The 16,916-nt window shown below is 45.6% G+C and overlaps 1 protein-coding gene across 4 annotated transcripts in view; it reads right to left on the reverse strand.

Moving 5' to 3' along the window:
* Positions 1–6,937: 6,937 nt before the first annotated feature.
* The window catches only part of RNF145 (ring finger protein 145), a 47,193-nt gene continuing 37,214 nt past the window's right edge, over positions 6,938–16,916 (reverse strand). For all 4 annotated transcript variants that reach the window (XM_038149840.1, XM_038149844.1, XM_038149841.1 and 1 more), the window contains exons 7-11: positions 14,055–14,195; positions 12,816–12,998; positions 11,060–11,207; positions 10,045–10,401; positions 6,938–8,548 (exon numbers count right to left, since the gene is read on the reverse strand). In XM_038149840.1, coding sequence (XP_038005768.1) covers positions 8,120–8,548; positions 10,045–10,401; positions 11,060–11,207; positions 12,816–12,998; positions 14,055–14,195 — 1,258 coding nt within the window. In that variant the 3' untranslated portion in view covers positions 6,938–8,119. The remainder of the gene's footprint in view (positions 8,549–10,044; positions 10,402–11,059; positions 11,208–12,815; positions 12,999–14,054; positions 14,196–16,916) is intronic.

A 16,916-nucleotide genomic window follows, 5' to 3' on the forward strand; every position in this document is an offset into this window, starting at 1 on the left:
AGAGAGCGGGGGGTCTGTCCCGGCAGCGCCCCGAGCCCGGGCCGATCCCGGGAGGAGCCAGGGAAGGATTCGAGATCCCAGGGAAGGATTCGCACCCCCGGTGCTCGCGGAGCCTTCCCAGCGGCTCGGAGGGAAATGGAAGAAGCGTGAGGGCCATCTGGTGGGAGCGGGGAGGCCATTCCGCTCTGCCTCGTCGTTCTCCGCGGCTGTGCCGGGGCCAGGTCCAGCTGCAGGGACCGCCGGCCGCATCCCGAGCGCCCGGGGGATGCCGCGGGGGCATCGCTGACATCGGCGACACGCCCGGCACCTAAAAACACCCGCTGGAAGGGAATTGCAGCTCTGCTGGCTGTGACACCGGGAAACACAGCGCGGGTGAGGGATGGAGGAGGCTGCTGGGGCAGGGGGGAGTGCAGGACCTGCGAAACCACGGGAGGAGCGGCTGCAGAACAAACACCTCGCAGGGATGGGAAGGCTGGAGCCACGAGGGAATAAAAAGCTCCTCAGCAGCGTTTAGAGGGTCCGAGCAGGAGTGGTTTTGTGCCCAGGAAAGCTCGGCACTGACTCACTGAAAGCAGCAGCCTCCAAACCTTTGTAGCTGCAAGTGTAGAAAAGAATTCTCTAATTTTAGCGTTTCCCCCCATCTGTATGACATTTCCACATAAGACTTTATTCCTGTTCATCTTTACACTTCCTGGGATTTGATCCATATCGATCCACATGTGCTTCCTTCCAGGATTTTTTTTAGGCTGCAGAAATGACAATTTCCACACTAGTTACAAAATAATTACCCATAATAATTTAATAATGAGCTTTCCCTTTAAATTATTAACATAGGTAGCCAAGAAAATTGTCAATTTTAACAAGTTTAAATTCAAATGATAAATGCCAAATCTGTGTTAAATGAGACCAGTAAATTAGTAATTAAAATATTTATGCAAGAAGGGCAAAAGAAATTGCATTCAAGGAGCTGCAGAGCAGGCTCCCATCGGAGCATGTGACAGTGGCCTGTGCTTGCACATCCCAGTGTTCAAATCCTCTGCAAAGGGAAGGGGGGAAGATATCTGACCCCATAATTGCAGCTGGACAGCGTTGACTGGCATCCAGTGGGATTTCACCAGAATCCAAGCAGTTCTCAGAATCCCCCTGGGTTTTACTGAGCAGAAATCCTGACCCAAAAAGAAATTATTTCTATCATCCAAATCGTTATCTGTGGGAATCTCCAAAGGAAGGAATTGCCTTCGTGGCCCCTCAGAGCTTTGTCACTGAGAGCAAACTCGACTGCGCTGGTTTCTAAGAAAGGGGAGAAAAAACGCCTTTCAAGCTGAAGGAAAAGCACCAGTGCCAAAGCAGATTTGTGATGCCCTGCGAATGTAAATCCCAATTTTCCAGCAAGCTCGGCAGTGGATCAGCGCTGTGGAATGTGCCAGAGCAGTTCCGCTGCCGATTTTGGTGGTGAAGAATAACAATAACAGGAATAATAGAAATAATAGTTCTAATAGTAGAAGTAGCAGTCATAGCAATAGGAGTAGCAGCAGCAATATCCTGTTCTTCACCCTGCACGGCTCCCGGGGCCGGTCCCGCACTGCCCCGCCGCGGCAGCCGCCGGCACCGGTCCCACCCGCCTGCTCCTGCTGCCTGCTCCTGCCGCCTCCTCCTGCTCACCTCCGGCACCGGAGACAGGATCCAGCCCTCTGGGAAGCGGCCCCGGGCTCCCAGGAAAGAGAGAGTTCCGCTGCGCGGGGCGTGACTCCATCCAGATGTTGGCGCGAACATCTGCAGGGCAGGTGTTGGAGAGCCGGCTCCTCGAGCGATGCCCAGAGAGAAGTTTGGTCTCACAGAGTGGGAGAGAACATCCGAGGAGCCAGAGCCCAGCACAGCCCAATCCCCCGAAACACAGCTGGACGCAGGGCACACCCGAGTCCAGAAGCAGAGGGAGCAGCTCCAGAGCCAGCAGCGCACGGACAGAGGCACCTGATCAAAGCCCAGGAGAATTGGCCTTGTGTTTGCTGCTGAGAACAGCCCCACTTTTTGGTGAAAATGTTTCTGGCAGCATCAGTGCTCCCTCCCTGCCATGTGAGGCAGCTGGGCACAGGGAAGGCACAGCCCCCCAGCTCAACGAGGAGCTGACACACTCGCTGAAAATCCATATTTTAGCACATCAAAGCATAATGAAGAACTCTAGCAATACTCCACCCTTGTGTTTGAGGTTCTCCCCCACAGATTTCCTTCCACCTGTGTTGGTGGAGATCATTACCAGCCTTTGACCAGATCAGCTGTACCCCAAACTCAACCACATCCATGCAAAGATTTTTATCTCAAAAACAAGATGTATTTTAGCAGGTTACAATTTTTCATTTTTCCTTACTTATCAACACGTACTTTCTAACACAGAGGGCTTTTGAGAAATTAATTTCCATCTGAAAACAAACAAGGGCTGAAACAGTTTACAAAGGAACCCATCTTTCAAGGACATTTCCTTTTAAATTGCACAATGTGGCTCTTAGCAAGGAAAATAAATAAAACTTAATCTCTCTGCATTCCAGCTGGCATTTTTTCCCCAAGCTAGAAGTGAACAATCAATTTAAAGAAAACTCAGACTATGGTCAATTAAGAAACTGTATATCATTTCATTTATAAATACCAGATACTTCTTTAATTGATTATTTTAATCCAATTAAGTCAGTTTTTACATTTTAAAATTCCCAGGAATGAAGTAATTTATTCGCATTGCAGACCTGGCCTTTTCACATCTGTTGCTGCAAAATTCTGCAGCTTGTCTGGTCTTTGGCTGTGCTGCTAGCTGAGAGTGCTTCAGCTACCAGATTTATTTAAGGATGTGGACTGTAAGCCTCCAGGAAATGGCAACTACTGGGGAAATTTGTGTCTAATTACTTGTAACACAAAGAAAGCTTTTTTTTTCCTTTTTTTTTTCTAATTTGGGTTGGTTCTGTATTTAAATTTTTTTTTCTGCTGTTAACCAGGATGGTCTCCCTTAGGTTTGTGTGGGTGTCAGATGTTCTCTGAGTGTTGTTTAATGAGCTGCCAGCACCCAGCCCCTGCTGCTCCCCTTCCCAACCTCCCTTTCCCTCCTGACTCTGTCATCTTCATCCTCCTCTTCTCTGCCAGGGAAAAGGAGAAGGAAAAGCCCTCTGGAAAACAACTCATGGGCTTCTGGGGAAGCTGTAGGGAGCTCACCAAGTCCAGCAGGCAAGCTTTTTCTCTAAAAGTGTTTGTTTTTGAGAGAATAACCAATACCTTAGAGCCGCGGAGCGCATCTGCTGTGTGGTTTATCAGCTGGATCTGAACTTCCCTTATGAAAAGGGATGGAATTTCCCTGGCCAGGCTCTCCAAACTGGCACTCAGCAGTCCCAGGCTCAGGAGAGCTGCACCAAGGACAGAAGCCACCACACCTGGGTGTTTAGCAGGATCCAGGGAGTGAAGTAGCCGTGATTAAGAAAAGCAGGCACTGTCAGAAAGAAAGCTGGTATCTCTGGGGCGTGGGGCTGTGAGCTGTGGTCCTTGATGTGGCTGCACATGCAGGGCACAAAAATGGGGACCAGCAATACTGCCACTCTCAGCATGGTAACTCTGAGAAAAATGGAGTTCGAGGTTGCATTTGCTGACAACTCCATGCCAGCAAAGCCAGAGATTAGTGGGGAAATGTATTTGTCAATCTTTCCCACAAATGTTTTTGTGGGGCGACATCGCAGGCGAGGCTTAGAATGAGCAATCAGGGACAACAGCTCCAGGCACTGCAGAGACTGAAAAGCTGGAAAATTAAAGGTCTCTTCATACAAATTTAACATGCAGGAGGAAAAAAGCCAGCACCGATCCCTGGCCACCTCCACAGCCCTCCTGGGAGCAGCACGGACCTGCAGAGGGCCATGGATTGTTCCTTCTTGAGACCTTCCAGCCCTGCACTCTGCACCATCCTGCTGGCTCCAAACCAGGGAGGCCTCCTGCCCCGACCCAAACAAAATCCAGTGACACCAAATCCACCCCCAAGTGGTTCCTGTCATTCTGAATGTTTCCCAAAACCAGAAAATGCTTCAAATGGCCAGTTCTCCCCAAAAATGTGTGTGTGGGACAGGTGGGGCTTACACACTGATATCATTATTCTTGTATTTGGATTTTATTTGCCAGAGGAAATCTGAATTTTGTACCAATTGAATTCAAACTCCTTGCCTGTCCGTGCCTGTCAGGAAAAATGTACAAGTCTGTTCTCAAACATTCAGACAGTTTAAGCCCAATTATTTTTGTCTGTATTAGAAAACGATTAAGGCAACGTAGAAATTTAATTTAATCAGGAAAAAGGAGACTCCAAAAGAAGAGATTTTCCCATGGTGGAAAACCTTGTGCATTTGAAGAACTCTCAGCCTTGGCATAAATGAAGTGTTTCACTAGGAACAAGGAAGGAAATAGATTCCTCTGCTGCAAAACTGCCAAAAACCAAAGGAGCTGAGAGCAATGCAGCTCAAAGAGAGGCTTTCAAATCAAACCCCTCACCACAGACTTGTTTCTCTCCTCATGGAGTCATCCCACCTTGTGTAAATCCATCTATTTCCCTGAGCCCAGAGCTGGGACAGCCGATAGGGCTGACTAGACACACACCACCACACCATGTGATCAGCACTCCTATTTCCAACAAAAAACCAACCAGCCATAAAATTCCCAACTGTTCCCATTATATCACCTAGCTGGAAGCATCTTTTTGAGTCCAAATGTTCATCAATCACACCACCATCATGAGTCCACATGAAAACGATTCCAAGCCTCAGCCTACAGTTACACCCTGACCATAAACTCTCCAAAAGCATTTTTTTCCCATTTACTCATGCACAGCTGCAGAGAAATAGAAAAATCAACTCAAAGCGGTGTCCAAGAGGGAGTTCTGCACCAGACAGAGCACAGAGGTCAGGAGTGTTCACCCAGATGCTTGACAGAGCCCTGAGACAGACGGTTCATTTCGTTCCTAACCTCCCTGCTCCTCCAGAGCAGCCTTCCCTCTTTTCCTCCTGTTCAAGTTTATTTCTCCTGCAGGATCTAAGCTGGCCTCAGTTTTGGCAGTTCTCACTTCATCCCTGAACTTCCTGACCTGCGAGATATGGCCTGCTTGGCTTATCAGTATTTATTTCCCATCCACCCCCATTCTTGCAGGCGTATTTTTAAGTCTCTCCTAAAGCTAGCTGTCCCTAGTTTTCAGAAAATGGTATCCTGCCAGCATTCCTGAGTTGCCAAAAACCAAAAATGAAGCAAAAAAAAAAATGAACACACTCACCACTTCCTTTAAATTTTCCAGTCCAGATTTTACCAACCAGTTTGCTGTGCCTCATGCAGCACTGGACATGCTCCACCTCACCTTGCTCTTACGACTCTTTATAAAAGTGCTGGCACCTGATGGAGGTAGCTCACCTTTCCAGCCCTGTTCCTGTGAACCCTGCAAGCCTCTCTCTGCTCCCCTTCCTCTCCTTTCCCTCTTTAATACCCTTTTTTCAGTAGGAAGTGCATCAGAGCTGCTTTCATGCCCCTCTCTGCGGGGTGCAGGACTCCCTGAGCCTCCAATCTTGCAGCACCTTCTCCAGCACAGAACAGCCACTTCTGGGCCATTCCAGTGGGAACGCTGCAGCATCCTATTTCCTGGAAGATCACAAACCTTCCTGGTCTGCCAGGCTCCCTTCCAGTGCCACATCCACGTTTCCATCCTGTAATCCTTGTTGAACCTGCTGCCGGCCTCTTGATTCCCAAGGAGCCTCCAGGTGCACTCACCCACATTGCTGGAAATCCACAGTCCTTTCCTACAGCTCTGGCATTACCAATTAGCCAGGAATAATTCAGGTTATAAATTAAAAGGTCCATGGCCAAAAGGCTCCTTGGCATCAGCAGGGAAAGCAAACCTCAGGGGGTTGTTACTTTTTCGATGCCATTTCCTGCATTTATGAAAATGATGTGACAGTGTGGGATAGGAATGACCCAGGGATCCTTCCTGCCCTCTGCCCCCAGGTGATCCCACAGGTGAGTTCCTCTCCCTCCCTTCCCTGGGCTCACCTGAGGTACCTGTGTGGCCCACAGAGCCCTCCAGCCTCGCTGCCCAAGGCTGACCAAGCCTGGCTCTTCCCACTTGGGTTAACACTTAACTCTCTACCATGGAATGAGGGGATCCCATCCCAAGTTTCCCATTACTCAATTATTTTTCCACATCCAGGGACAGCAAGCAGAGTACAGGAGAGTATCCTTCAAACACATCCTGTGAATTAAGGGAAAGCCTTTTTCCCACCATACTAAAGAGAATACTGTAACAGCTCTGTCCAGAAAATCCCCATTTCCTGACTCCACAGACTTTTAAAGTGTGGCAAGAATGGAAACAGCCTAAATTATGTAGATGGGAAGCTTGGGCATAGACAAAACATCCTTTAGAGAAAGATTCAATTCCACAGAAATGCATGCAAGAGCAGGACCCAGACCATGGACTGATAGGAGAGAAGAGTTCAAGAAAATATTCTCAATTTTTTTCCGCCTCCCCAAACACACCAAGCTGCTAATAAAAGTTTTGGGATGATTAGTGAAAGCACATGATAAATCCAAATTTCTGCTTAATAGACAAGGAAACAAAATTGAGAAACAGAAGCAGAAGATAGTGGAACTGATGTTCCCATCCTGTCAGGGGAGAAGAAATCGATTTGGGGTTTGTTTGGGGCTCAGTAGCAGCAGGCACAGCCTCCAGGAGCAAATGCGCCGTGGAGTTCCACATTGGCCAAGATCTGGTGACAAGAGCAGGGGAGAGCAAGAGGCACCACCAGGACACAGAGCACTGAAATGGAAATGGGGGACAACACAGGCATAGGGAGTTTCATTCACCAGGGGGAACAGAGAGCTATGACTCGAGCCTCTCAGCATGTACGTGTGGAATTTCAGTGCAAGAATCACATAACCAGGTGTAAAAATCTTCAAATGTAATTTATTAAGACATTCAGCTATGTCTGTCAGTCTACATCCAAATTTACTACTAAAAATAAAATAGTATCACATTTCACATTAGGAATACCGACTTTGAAAAACACTTGAGTCAAGCCTATCGTATAAATAAGTGACTAATTTCTCTTCATATCAAAATTCACATAAAAAAATTGTCTGCCCCCTACTCCCGCCTATTTCCCCACCCCAGTCCCTTGTTCTACTTGAAGCCATGATGAATGTAAAAATTTAAGTATGGACATGTCCTTGTCAAAGAAAAAAAGGTGCAAACCTATTAACAGCTTTTCAAAGTGGCATTTGCGGAGTCTGATCATACACAATAATGTACTCATTCCCAAAGTGCAAATATCGCCAGTTTAATACTGCTTTAATTCAGCTGCAAGGGTTAACATTGCACAGCACAGTCCTGCAGGGCCTCTATCCGTGCCCTAAAACTCATCCCACTTTCCTCCTGCGGAGGCAAAGTGTTCATGAGAGCTTTAGTTTACTTCATGCAGCCCACACTGTGCCCATTATGAGCAAAGGTTTCATATACATCAAAATATTGACGACTCTGTCATAAAAGTCAAGAGTCACTATAGATTACATAAATTCAAATGCAACTGCCCCAAGAACACCCAAAGCATACACACGACGTATTAAGAGTGCTTCCACCTCCTGGTACAATCACCGCTGTTACATCTTTGATTTTTGCTCACGTGCCATAAAAAATGTCAGCAACCAGAGCTGCCCATCTGCCAGAGAGCGGCAACTCACGGCCCGCAGCGCCCTCAGGACCTGGGGCACGGCTCTGTGCAACTCCTCTCCCTGACCAAAACCAAGGCAGCCTCCTGTCCCTCCGGCCACAACGTCTCACAGACCCCTCACTCCTCTCACCCCTCGCCTACATCTTGAAAACACTCTAGCACTGCTATTTATTCCCAGACATCCTTCCTATGCCCACAGTTCAGAGAGCTTCTGGAGTCATTTCTACTACATCTCACTGGAGTTACCACTACCAAGCAGCCCGTAAAGATCAGCATGGGAGATTACATTTTGACCAGCATTAAGAGCTACGCTTCTTTCACAGCTGTGGAAGGATTGGTTTTCTTCTGAGTCAAACGTGGATCTCTGAAATGTGTTTGTTCCCACGTCATCCTCTGTAGCCTCAGAGCTGGACACAAACCCTCAGATCTGGAGCAGAGCAGCCCTCTGGGGCTGCAATGAGTTCTGCAGCACAGGCTGCTCCCTGGCTGGCCTCGCAGGGGCTCGTGTCACTGTCCATGCTGCCAGACCCCCCCGGGTGGGCAGAGGCCTCGGGGCTGTCGTGTCCATCGTGGCCCCTGCTCGGGCTGTCCTTCACACTCGACCTGTGGTCACATTCAGCACCAGGCTCAGCTGCATCTCCAGGTCTGGAGTTTTGCTCTGCACTAGGATTTGGCTGCTGCGCTGGCTCTGGTCCCAGTCCTGGGAGCTGTGAAGGGCTCTTCAGTTGGCAGTGGCACAGAGGGCAGGTTTCTTGCACATACAACCATTTCTTAAGACAACCCGCATGAAAAAAATGGCTACATGGAGTGATTACAGCAGTTTTCATATCCTGAAAGACACAAAAAAAAAGAGGAAAAAAAACCAAAACATTATTATTTGTAATCTCATTCCTCTCCTCTCACCTCACACATCTAATGGGTTCACCAGGCACGGGAGAGACAGAAGCAGTCCACAGACAAGAAAGAGAATGTTCCTTCCTTCACACCCACAATGTTTTATATGAGGAGCAGCTGAGGGAGCTGGGAGAGCTCAGCCTGAAAAAAAAGGAGGCTCAGGGGGGACCTTCTGGCTCTGCACAACTCCCTGACAGAGGGGACAGCCAGGTGGGGCTGAGTCTCCTCTCTCAGCGATCAAGCAACAGGACAAGAGGAAATGGCCTCAAGCTGTGGCAGGGGAGGGTTGTTCTGGGCATCAGTAAGAATTTCTTCACTGCAAAGGCTGTCAGGCATTGGAGAGGAGGTGGTGGAGTCACTGTCCCTGGAGGTGTCCAAGGAAGGCCTGGACATGGCACTCAGTGCCATGGGGATCAGTCACAGGCTGGACTCAATCTTGGAGTGTTTTCCAACCTTAATGATTCTCTGGTACACACACAGTTCAATACAGGCCAGGTCTTGCTTTCTTTATTACAGGCATTAAAAATGAGGCAAAAAACCTTTGTTTGCAAGATATCATTAAACATGGCCTTTTCAGGATGAGAATCACAGGACTGGCTGGTTCAAGAAACAATCAAGCAACTCAAAACAGCACGACAGATACAACATGTAACAACACCAGAAATGAAGTGACACCATGAACTCTGCCAGCTGAGACCCACATAACACCAGTCTGGTGTTTTGAACACTGTCATTCAATCTGGCAGTTTTACTCTTGAAAGAATTTCTATCAAGTTTGGAGCCAATCCAATCCCACTCTTAACTGCACACTGCTAATGTTAGGGTGATTCTTTCACTGTCACACATAACTACAATTTCTATTCAAGACTAAGAGACTTTGGAGCTGGAAGTGTGATAAAGATATTACTTTCAGCATTAATGTCTAAGGTCCTTACATCTGCTGGCTCACGTTAGCAAGACCCTTAACCTTTTGATAATTAGGTTTCTGCTACAAAACTGACACTGCACTGACAATGTCTGTAGAGACTGAGCTGCTTCTACAGAATAGTAACAAATCAGCCACCAAGAACATGTCTCTCACTAACAAAATCCTCCAGTAAGGAAGAAAGGGAACATTTGCTGCTACTACTGAGACCAGCTCAACCCAAACATGAGAGGTGTCAAAGCAGCTTAAGGACAGAGTCTGCTGTGTAACTGGAGAAAAAAAAAAGGCAGTTTAAGCACATCCAAGCTCTTCATTCCTAAGAATTATCTTGGTGACAGCACTCCAAATCAATTTGCACAAAGCAGAAAACTGGGTGATTCCAGTAACTTACTGAGAGCAGTATTATTCATTACACATAATTCAAGTCACTTATTTTATTAGCTGAAGACTGAACTTAGTCTGGGGGTACTTCAACTCAAGCCAATCCTTTGACACTTCCATTCCTACCTGGTAGCAGATGGCACAGATGTCATTGTGCTGCTCCAGCTGCTCCTTTGTGGCCACGGGCAGAGATTTTATCTTGTTCACAGCGTCTCTGCGAAGGAGGAAACTCTTCCAGCCCAGCTGGGCCCGCAGCCACACGTTGTAGTAGGAGTGGATGAAGATGATGACGGAGCCCATGACAGTCCACTCCCCAAAGATGGTTTCTGACACTCCATAGGCCACCACACACAGAGCCACCAGGAACTCCAGCAGCCGGTAGGTGCCGTTCACGTAGTAGATCACATCGTCCATGTTCTCCACTGGCTCCTTCCTGAACTCCTCCACCATGAACAGAACATAAATGAAGAGGGTCCCAAGCACCTGTAACACAGTGCAAGACCATGAGCTCAGCTTTCTGAACTGGAGTTGAGTCAGTGCTGGCCATCGAGCTCTGTCCACACAATGCTCCCAAGCTGGACAGAGGACAAGCCCCAAAGAAGTGGAATTGTTGCTGAATTTCAAGGCAAATAAAAGTTGCTCTTTCTTGCAAAGCATTTAAGTGTGCTCCCAAGTACTTCCCCTTCTTCACCTTCCTGAGTCCAGAACACAGCTGAGTTGATTAAACAAGAGCACTGAGCATTTTAAGGGGCAATTAAAAAAAATTAATAATAAAAAGCCCAAATAATAACAAATACTTACAGTATAAAACACTTCATCTATTTACACTACTGTGTTTCAAACACCAACTTGATTTCAAAGAGTTATAGCTAAGTAATGACACATAAATGAGTACTCTGGGAAAAAAACTTTTTACTATGATAGTTACACACCCTCAAAAGTGTAACAACTTACAAATTGCAGTAGACTTCCATTCACCTCTGTTCTCAGCCCACCCAGGAGCTCCTCAGCCTCAGATACAGGACACAGAAAGAGATTATTTTATCATCCCTTGTAATTCTGCCCTTCTCTCATCATGTATTTTCCCCTTAGAATAACAGGATCACAGTTAATGCAAGGCTTCACAGGGCTGATTTCTTACCTGAAGAGAGGTTAGAATACTGCTGGAGATAATGATCAACAGCCAGAAATCCATGTGGAAAAACTGACAAATCATGTAGGCCATGTACGCGGGGAACACGAGTAAGAACAGACAGAGGCTGACTGCTCGGAAGTGCTTCCACAGACTCCTACAAAACAACACAATAGGTTTTTATTTTTCAAGTCAGATTTGAGTGTCAGAATAAGAATGGAATGACTGCTGGATGTAGGCACGTTAGATAATTGCTCAAGGCTTTAGCTGGTTGAAAGAAGTTTCTATTTTACTTGGGCACAGTCTCATTCCCAGCTTGCACACATGCCCACGACTGTGGAAAGTTCTCTCTCATCTGACCTTTGCTGTTTTCAATAGAAAGACAAAAATTATGGGCAAAAGAACTTGAGATACTGAATGTTACAGATGGAAGTCCATTAAAATAAATTATTAAACGTGTAACTGTTTGGACACTTCTCTAAACAAACAAGAGGCCTCCAAATTAAATAATTCTTGCAACTATTCTTAATGTTTCTGCTAATATGTGTGGGGCAAAGCCACTTCCTTTCATCACCAGATTTAACCTTGCTGCCTTTAGAAGCATATTCCCCAATTCAGAGATCACTAAAGAAGAAATGCAGCAAGACTTGAACATTTATCTCTGCCAGTCCTTACTCTGCTCCTATCACCAACTTCTTCCTAATCTCCTCCCCAACCTAAACACACCATCAATCCTTTTACAGCCACCCATTTGTGAAGGCTTTCAGAATATCTCCAGTAATTTACTATACTGCCTCTACTTGCTCCCCAGGTTGTGTTTTAACCTCACTTAGCTCTGGAGATGAGGTACAGAAAAAGTCAAACCATGTGGGGGCACAGGACAGCAGCACAAACTGATTAATTCAATACAGTCTGAAGGAACATCAGAGTGACTTTGAGGTCTGCAGTTTTGTGTCTGTGGGTGAGGGAGAAAGAAAGAGCTGAAGTGGAATTTATCCTGTTTCTTGCTGATTTAGAACTCCCTGGGAGATTTGGCAGAAGAGTTAAAACTCGATATCCCCACAGTCTGCCTGTTTAAGCTGGGCAGATGCTCCTATCCTGGCTCTACTCCCTTTCGCTCTGTTTCCATCCTGGAAGTTAACTTGCTGCACACAGAACATCTCTAAGCTAAACAAACCCTGTACATGAACAATCCTCCTCTGTTCATTTCTTCACTCACAGGTTACACAAAGGGAAAAGACAAATGCAATTGACAAAGATAAGAACAGATTAATAGGAGAACTCCACATAGCACCAATACAGCTCTTCAGAACACAAATGGAACTGATCAATCCCACACAATCCAAACACGTGGGGCACTAAGGCAAACCTTACACCTCCTATTTTGTGCCAGTAAACCATATCACTTTGGGATCACAAAAAAAAAAATAGGTTTTACAATAACTAACACAAGGTCACTCCTAGAAACTTCCCACCCTCAATAGCTGTGTGAGATCACTGCTTTAGAGGGAAGCTCACCCAGCTGCAGAGGAGGTTAAGAAAAACCATTCTGCAAACCCACACAATGGAGTGTGGGTGGGGAGAGCACAGTCCTGGATTTGCTTAACTGGAACCACAAAACTAGAGAACTTGGACTAGAAAAGAAATCTGCATGCAGGAAAAAAAACCAAGGCAACTTTACAAGTACTAAAAGCCATCAATTACTAGTTTATCACCTCCTAAAAGAACATTGAGTAACTCTCAGTTTAGGAAACCAGTCTCTTACTTGTCCCTTGAGGCTCCCAATGCCAAGACAATGGGATCAGCAATTTCCAGCATGGACTGAAGGATGGATGCCACCACAATGAAAAGAATAATACTGAGCAGGAACGCCCGATGCACAACTTGGAGCTCAATCAAACCTGTCTGCACAGCCAGGATCAGGAGTGTGACTCCTTCAGTCATCCCCCTGCAGATCAACACAGTCAAAAAAACAATCAATCACATCTCAGTGTCAATGCTGGTTCAAAAGTACATCTAGAAACGTCATGAAAGAAACTTTCTGCTTCTGTCACAACCTTTCATATGTTGCTGGTTTTAGGTTTCACTGGTGTCCTTTGGAAGGCTTTAACCAGGGAGGGATGTTTCCAGAAATGCTGAAGTGCTGGGCTTAGGAACCTGCAGATTTTGCTCCTGACAAGCAGCATTTGGGCTACATCAAGACACCACCCAGCACAAAGCATTTTAAGGACCCAGTTTAGGCAAATTACCAGTTTTGCCATTTTTCAGTTTATTCCCCCTGTACCTAAACCAAATACAGCTATCCACTCCTTTCTGTCTTGGAACCTCAGAGTGACTTTAATCCCTCTGAGGATCAGCACAACTATTTGATGCAACAAAGTACATACTTCACCAAAAGATGTTTTTATATAGATTACTCTCATGCAGCCTCAATTTATACCCTTTTTGCTTCTACATCTTGGAAACCAAAATGTAAAACATTCTTTTGCAAATGGTCTCAAGTCTCTACAGAGAGTTCTGGGCTGGAGTAACAGGAAAGGCAGTGTCAGGATCCCAATTTCATATTAGACAAGTTGAGACAAGCCTGAGAAAAAGCATTTTGGCTATTTCCCATAACAATTTACAAGCAATCCATACAATGCTGTGTTTTAAATCTCACAGATTAGTAATGTTTCATACGTGATTAGAGGGGACATGAGGAAATGAAAATACAAAGTGTTTATATTATGCAAGCATGTGAAAATTTTTCAGTGACTCATGAAAATACAAGTGATTGTAAATCCCAAGTAACAGCCCTGAAATTGTGCAGAAATGAACCATCTCCCAAGAAGTCTGTGACAAGTATTTTCACCTCAAATCTTTTCAATGCACACAACAAACTGGCACACAAAAAAACCTGCCGAAAGATCAAGAGTCAAAAAACTGCAATGCCACCCCTGTGTTTTTATATAACTCCCCTTTCTATCTGTTTCTTCTCAGACCCTAGGCACAACGAGGCACTTACCTGTTCATAGCAGGATCGTTCATGAACGCTCGGTAACCCTGCAAGTAAAACTTGCAGAGAGTCAGAACTCCCAGAGCAACAAAGGACACTGTGAAGACCAATCCCAGCAGTGAGTACGGAGTGCTACAGCATTCGGCAATACTGCCAGGAGAGAGAGGAAAAGGAACAAAAAGAAAAGGTTAAAACTACTGTGATGACCTCTCCCCTTGTCCTGTTAATTGTACAAGTTGGTTATAAAGCAAAAACTGGACTGGTTTAATGAAAATGTTAAAAGTTCTACACTGCCATTAAGTCTTCCAATAAAAGATGAGTGGATTTTATTACTTCTTTCCAAGATATAAGTTGATTGCAGCTCCCCCTTGGAGGCAGGGCTGTGCTGTGACATCCCTGCAGTCCCCTCAGCACAGGGCCACGTGGTGGCACTGTCCTGCTGCCGCTGGGGCTCGGAGCCACAGGCCAGCCCAGAGCCTCCACACACTGAAGTCACTGGCTGGAATTTCAGCCAGCACCACAAAGACACAGTTAAAGCAGATGGATTCACTAAGGCACGCTCTCCTCCTATCCATAATAATGCACACCAACATCAAACTAATAAATCCTGTCGGGAGACTGGGGCTTTTTGTCAGGGTCCCCATCAGGGTCAGGTGGGCAACATCTGTCTTTGGAATGGCTGAGCCTGAAGCAGCAGAGAAGGCTCTCCTGCATCTGGTTTCTTCCTCTCTTTTGCTACAGCAAAGTGCCAGAGATCGAGACCCCAGACGTCATTTGACAGCTGCATCACCCACTTTCAGGCTGCTCTTCTACTGGCCCTGGCACTGTGTAATTTGTAGCAGTCCAAGCCAGAGAATGTGCTTCGGGTTGGGAAACTCAGCACAGCCAATGCCAGGTAAAGATAAAGAACCAGCTGCCAGCCAGGGGTTACACATCTGGAAATACTCATAATCCAAGGTAATACACTGACACATTCATTAAAAAAAAAAAAAAAATCTTCATTTGTTCCTCAGGACAGTAGTCTTGAGAGAGAAATTGCCATGGTCAAAACCATGTCTTGCTAATTAACTGAGTGATGAGTGAAGCAGTCCAGGGCTCTGACAAAAGACTTTTGAGGAAGCACATGCTTCAGAAATAAACAAAGCTCATCCAAGAGACATTTACTTTGTCTCTTTTAGTGACTACTTAAACCTGAAATATCCTTTGAAAGCAATTCACTGCAGAAAATGTTGATGTGTTTACATATACTATTTACAGTACATCTGGTAAGCCTTAAAATTCTGCCTGTTTACCAAGCCAAGGGGGGCTGAAACAGCTTTTAGATGCTCCTGCTGACCAAGACAGTGAGAAGCAGCATTTAAAGCAGTTATTTATGTAGGGCATTTGAGGAACTCTAAGTTTTGCTTCAAAATAAATTATCAGTAATCAAGAATCCTGGTTTTTCTGGTTTTTTGTCAGAGTAATGTTAGGATTCTTCTTAAACTTGATCTACTATGCAAGGGTACCAGAGAAGCTTATGAGCTCAAGAGATGCCTGGGGAGCTTTACTGTGTTTATGTGTCAAGCACAAGCTTATAAATTGTCCCAAAGAGCTCAACTCTTCATGGCTTCTCAAAAATCCCAGCAGTTACAAACCCATGGAAAAGATTTTGAGAGGAACAAGAACAATGAAAGGTACAAAATAGTTTTAAACAGCAAATATTGAACAAGCGCTTCCCAGTCTGGGAAGAACAGACTTAGGCTACTCTCAGTTTTCAAGAAAACTACTTGATATCCATGTCTCCCCTCCCCAATGTATGAACTGAGGGGCACTGAATGAAATTACATGGATTCAAGCAATCAAAATGGATTTTTCATTATAGAGATGAGGCTGAGCTGGGGAAACGCCTTCCCTCAGGATCTTCCAAATGACACAAGTGTACATGGGTTCAAGGGCAGAAACCACAAACTGATGGAAGAGTTCCTTGAGGGTTACTGAAATACTTATTAGCCACATCCAGCTAATGCAGCCTGACAGAAGAAGATGGATGCAGGATTGGATGAGTCCTAGGAAGCATCCTGTTTGTCACAGAAGGGGTGGGTGTCCTTCCAGGAACTCATCTGCAGCCACTGCTGGGAACTGGACCCCAGGCTCCAGCAGGACCTGGTGTGATCCAGCACAGCCACTCCTCATGGAGTCAGACACAGCTGCTGTGTACACCCCAACTGAATTCCAGCCCCACTGTTTGAGGCAATCGCTCACTTACAGGGCACAGATGCAGAATTCACTTGTTTTCATGGAAGAGCACATCTCCTCTTCCACTTTGTTGAACAGCCAGCACTAGGTTATTACCTGACCTGACAAGGCACTTCAGCTCCCTCCACGAGGTCAGAGGCTGTTAGTGATACCATTAGAGTTGTGTTTTTAAGATGAATCAGTGTTTTGTCCCTGTTCTGCCACAAATAGGAGAACTGTAACAATTTGGTGTAGGAATAAACTCAACTTCAAGGAAAAGGACTGCTTCTCCTCTATTGTAACAAAACTAAAATTGCAGAAGAAATGAACTGGAAGAAAAATTTCAGACCCCAGTGGTTTAGTTAATAAGCAGGAATATAGTCAGTGCTTCTGCATAATGCAGGGTGACACCATGAGCAATTTTACTACTATATGCAGTATAAATCCTTGGCATTTCTCCTTAATGATAATTAATTTTGACAGTTTACAGGATGGCACCACAGACAGATACAGCAAGGCAAGAAAAAGCCCAGCAACTGGAAAGTCTGATTGGAAAACTGCAGTGAGGAAGAAGTTACTAATCAAACAGCAGAACTAAGGATGTATGATCCCTAAAGACTCTGTCCTGTGCTAGCTGGCTGTGTTTAGACAACTATT

This window comes from Motacilla alba, chromosome 13 (assembly GCF_015832195.1).
Source record: "Motacilla alba alba isolate MOTALB_02 chromosome 13, Motacilla_alba_V1.0_pri, whole genome shotgun sequence".
NCBI classification, from domain to species: Eukaryota; Metazoa; Chordata; class Aves; order Passeriformes; family Motacillidae; genus Motacilla; species Motacilla alba.